The 5,426-nt window shown below is 41.8% G+C and overlaps 1 protein-coding gene across 1 annotated transcript in view; it reads right to left on the bottom strand.

Moving 5' to 3' along the window:
* The window catches only part of METTL21C (methyltransferase 21C, AARS1 lysine), a 7,974-nt gene extending 3,786 nt beyond the window's left edge, over window positions 1-4,188 (bottom strand). Inside the window, exons 1-2 of the mRNA XM_023738536.1 lie at window positions 4,059-4,188; window positions 786-937 (exon numbers count right to left, since the gene is read on the bottom strand). Coding sequence (XP_023594304.1) covers window positions 786-937; window positions 4,059-4,188 — 282 coding nt within the window. The remainder of the gene's footprint in view (window positions 1-785; window positions 938-4,058) is intronic.
* Between the last annotated feature and the right edge of the window lie 1,238 nt (window positions 4,189-5,426).

Genomic DNA, 5,426 nt, shown 5'->3' on the forward strand with positions numbered 1-5,426 from the left:
CGGCGAATTTGAACTGCTGACCTTTTGGTTAGCAGCCAGTGCTTAACCACTATACCACCAGGGCTCCACAGGCTTAATTGTGTTTACTTACTGATCTGTAGTGCACAACTTCACCACACGATGTGGTGATAAACAGGTGAGATTGTGCACTATAGATTAGCAAGTAAGCACAAATAAGCCCGTGCGTGCCTTGCTTACTGGGTAATCCGTCCATGGGTGGAAATGAAGGCACATGGAGGGGAAGTGAATGGTCCATGGCCATGCAGGAAATGGCAGGTTTTCTGGCTCTAAATCCAGTTTCCCCCAGCTCAGCCCCATGCTCATGAGATGAAGTAATGCTTCCCAAATGCTTCTACTGAAAGATCCACAAGGTAAAAGAGGAACGAATGCCTAACAGTCTATGGACATGGCCCAAAGTGCCTGCTGCAAAGACTAAACTCTAAAGATCTGATACTTTTCTGAACAATTCATATGATTCATATGATTTTGCATCCTATTTCCCAATATATTCAAGCTTAATATAAAGTTTATGTTTTAGGAACATACTTAGCATAGCACAGCATAGAGCAGAATGGATGCTTCAGGAAGAGAAGATGTGCTTATGCTGAGCCTGGGGGTTCCCCAAGCACACCATCACTTTTCCTAGGGAGCCAACAGTGGATTCTCAATTTGAAAAGCACACAATGTTAAAGCACTTGGCAGAGTGTCCAAGGCAACACAGCTGTAAGAAATTCTAACTATAATCTCCAGAAATCCTGGCATCACAAATGTAGCAGTTCTCTCACCGCTGGCCACACCACGGCTCCATAACTCTCTATTGATTCTTGAAGGACAATCTTCTTGCCTGCATACAGATAATTCTCTTGAGTGTAACTGGCATAATCTGTAGGAACAAATTTCTGGAGACTTTGAAGAGATGGTTCTATCTTGTTAGAATCTGTGCAGCAGAAAATAAAATGGGTTTTATTATTAATCCAGTGCAAATATACACTTGGTGTAATTGTTCAAATGGGTATAGATTAAGCAATCTTTCCATAAACAGACTGGGCAAAGCTTTCAATGACAATGGCTCCAACTAGCACAAAACAGAACTATATGGATTGACAGAGGCATGACATTCAGACACAACATTTGTATAATACCACAAAGGGCTAAAGGATGCCCTGGGTCCTTTTCTCTATTTAGTGGAGGACAAAAGAGGTGTGGATCCAGTGGGATCTAATCCCCACCCTATGTTTTGATGATGGGAGAAAGCTAGATTACCAGCAAAATGACACAAGTGAGCTATCTGGATAAGGAGGAACTAACATGACCTGATATTTTTAGGTCTTGAAGTGAAGTAACACGTTGGCTGGAGCATGATCCTTAAATCCTTCCTACAACAGCTCCTCAGAAGGTTCAGACTACACAAAGAAGAGCCAGCTCCATAGCCCTGGGCGAGGTTGTTAGATGAGCTCTGGCTATTAAGTTACTATTACTTTAAATACTCCTTTAAACTCATGACCCACTATAGCAGCTCTCATATATCATACAAAATGAGAGGAAAAGAGCATCTAATTAGGGCATGACATGATGCAATCAAAAGGTTGCAATCTTTCCAGAGTGTTTAAGAATAAAAAGGGTAGTGAGTCACAACGCCAGGAATGCGGATGCTGGGCGCCTGTACACTTGGGGGCTGTCAGTAGCAGAGGGAAAGATGTTGGGATCAGCAGTGAGAAAAGTCTGGGGGGAGGAAAAGAAGGTCAGTTGTATTTGCATGAAATCTGCCTTTCTTGCTTGGGATATCCCTGGGAAATTTTTAACCGCAAATGGAATTCAGGCTTGTGAAATTAGTTGGAAGAGGTGGTCAGTTAGCATTTGCAATACTCTAATCAGAAATACACAGAGGGATAGGCGGTCAGGTAGTGGGCCTTTGAAAAGCCTAATATTAGGAGTCTGCTCTTCAGACACACGTTATTTCGAGAATCACTAATTTCGTTATGCACTGAAACAGTGCTATACTACTGGTTCACAAACCATTCGTCACCGGTTCACAAGTCGATACCGAAATTGAGAGTGAAAGTTTAGAAACGTTTCTGACATTTTGTCAATGTCTGTTCAATCTTATTACAAAAATCTGAGGACTTGAATTTTGTACGTCTTTGTACACATAGATAGGTAGAGAGAGAGAGAGAGAGAGAAAGAGGGATGGATGGATGGAGATGGAGATAGATACTTTGAACTGGAAATTAATTTTTGTTGTATTTTACAAAAATGTCAGTATGTGATAGATTGTGGGGTTGGGAAGAAAGAGCAAACAACTGGTCCTTTACGACAGTGTGACAGAAGAACTGCTCTCTAGCACAGTGGGTGCCTGGGCCTCTTGAGAGTGTTGGTCTTGGCCATGGGTCCCAATTTAGCATGTTCCACCACATGAAGAACAGTCTTCTGCCCTGACCAAAAGGTGAGCTTCCAGAGACCGGGAACTTCACTGAGCTTGCAAGAACTTGCTAATAAAGAGCCAATTCAGTCCCTAGACTGTCTCCCTTACTGTCACATGTCCTGGTAGGGGGTTGTAGGGAGGCTGCAGGGTAAAGAAGGAGACCACCCATAACAGTCACCTACCTGTTATTATGGGAGACTACTGACATCTAACAAAATGAACCCAATGTTTATGAATGACCAAAGGAGCCCTAGTTTCTACCATAAGGTTGAGAGGCTCTCTGAATTGTTTCAGAGACAATAAGGAGGCAGAGGAATAGGCAGTGATGTACTGATAAGTGTTTAACAACCAGTTGGGCGGGGGGAAGAAGGGCTGATTTGTAGGGTTTGCTGATTCCCATGGTGTAAATACTCCCCACCATGGCTGTGCAGTAGCACACCGTTATATAGTATTTGTACCATACAGATATAATTGACATAACCTCAAGAGCACACATAATAGAAAAATGTAACAAAATAATTAGTGAGGAGTTCTGAGTATTTATTGCTATAACTTTTTAGTATACCTCTGTCTTTAATTGAATTTATTTAATAGAAACTTTATATAATTTAAATTTTAATAATGGCCATGTTTAATAATCAGCTTGCAAAGCTCCTGAAATTGAGGAGTCGGTATAAGCCAGCTCCAGCACACCACTCAGAACAGCAGGACCATCAGGGACTCATGTAAGCCCCAGAGGCTTCTCTTCCCCACCCCCTGCCACCCAGGCTGGGCCGTCTACCTTTATTCCCACTTGTCACCATTTGGGGGCTTATTCTCTTTTCAAGGATATAGGAAAAATTAGTGGAATGACATCTAATGACTCATCTTTTCATAGATAAATCAACTAACCAAGTTGTCAGTTTAAGTTCCCTATCTTGTCCAGAAACACGGGCATTTAAATATTCTCCCACAATACACTTCTACATTCTACAAAGACAATCATTGCATATTAAATATTTGCAATTTATTTTATCTCCGCCAGCCTGATAGTTTTAAAGAGACCAGATTTTCGAGATAAGGTTGAGTTGCATTTTTATATGAACAGTTTAGTAAAAAAAAAATAACTTCTCATTTAGTAGAGCTGCGATATAATCTCACCACTTCAAATGATTGTAAACATTTTCAGTGATGTATTTTGGCTTTCATTACATCATTTCTTATTATTGATTCCCTACTGAGTCCTTGCCTAGAAACGCAACCCTAAACCATTATATTGTCCTAATGGGAAAACACATTTTGATTTACAATGATCCACCGTTTATGTCGCAGCTGCCAGGAATATATTTGGGCTAAAAGCAGAAACCTAATTTAGATTTAGTTTCTTTAAAAAAAAAAAAAGTTCTTATTACAAAAATATAACAGCCTCAGATTTTTACACAAGATAAAACAAATTTGTGGACATTGACAAGTAAATAGTGAAAAAACAAATTAATACTATATTTATACTTGCATAAAGGCATTTTTCTACTATGCTTCATTTTAGTAAAAATGTAGTGAAAAAGGAAATGGAAACTCGTGTCACTGAAGTTTACTTGAAAATGTCATTGCCAGGAAAACAGTTGAGAAGGTGTTGAAGTGGTGACAAGGAGGTTACCTCCTGGGGGTCCCTCGGTGCCATCTTTCTGGAGAGTCTCCTTCTTCTCTGCCTCTAACCAGCCACCTGGGGTCCTCGGTGCTTCCGTAAAGCATCCGGGCTGCTGCGTGGAGCTCAGACACACGTCCATAGCTGGAGGCTTCTGGAAGGGAAAGAGCTGGAAGGGGCCTGAGATGCTCAGCCCAAGTCAGGTCTGAACCTCCCAGACGGCTCAAGACTATGAGCTTATCGCCTTAGCATGTGCTGACCCGAAAGGAATGCCTGCTTTTCCGCTTAGCTCCCTGGATGAGCGAAGGAGCCACCAAAGGAGCTGCCAGCCTGGTTTTGCGGAGCAAAGTAGAGGAACAGCACTAAACATAAGCGAAACAATTACATGCATGAAGAAATGCAATTATAGTGAGAGAACAGGCAGTATGTTGCTCAGGAGATGGCTGTGAGTTCTTATTTTGCAAAGTTAGTCTCTGCCATCCCTCCTCCCAAGTATTGTAGCACGTCACTAGGTTGATGTGTCTAAGATTTATCTCCTACTGACTTTTGGCACAGAGTCTTAAAAAAACAATCTGCTCAGTGGTACGTAGAATTGAGGCACCTCGTGGATTGTGGAGTTAACGACATCATGGAGGAGAAGCCAGGATTAAGAGCAAATGTAGGGCTCTCCTCTCATCTGAGACTTTATCCCAGGGTAGTAGAAAGAGCTGAGGGCTGACAGCCAGGAGTCTCATTTGGCTTCTGACTCTAACACTTGGCAACTCACTCAATCCCCTCAGCGCCCATTTCCTTACCAGCAAAAAGGGGATAATAATATCTGCCTACTTCACAGGGTGTCAGCAAGAACCAGAAGAGTGGAAATGATTAGCAAGGCTCAGGAAAATGACCCCTGATTCAGAGAAAAAAGAGGCCTTGATTATTTAGATCATTGACTTGCATCAAAAGAATAATACCTGCCATTGCTGGGGGACATAGTGTATTGTTGCCAAACACTGTCTTAAGTGATATAAATGGATTGATTCATTTAATCCTTAAAACAACCCTATGAAGTGGATACTGTTATTACACCTTTTCTCAGATGAGAGAAATTCAGGCACAGTGATTAATAAACCAGCCCGAGATCACGCAGCAGCCAGGACCAGAGCTGAGAGTCAAACCCAGGATGTCCAGCTGCAGAATCCACATTCCTAACCACTACGCAGGATGTGGCTTGACTTGCCTTGGTTCATCCCTGGTGTTCTTTGCTAGTTTGCCCTGAAATTACTCATAATGCTAGTGTATCTAAAGTCCACGTTGTCACAGTGACATTTTCTAGTCTTTTTTACAAAATGAAAATGGTTTTCCTCATCCGTGTTTCCCATCCCTGGTTTACTCTCCACA

Source organism: Trichechus manatus, unplaced genomic scaffold (genome assembly GCF_000243295.1).
Source record: "Trichechus manatus latirostris isolate Lorelei unplaced genomic scaffold, TriManLat1.0 scaffold00118, whole genome shotgun sequence".
Lineage (NCBI taxonomy): Eukaryota > Metazoa > Chordata > Mammalia > Sirenia > Trichechidae > Trichechus > Trichechus manatus.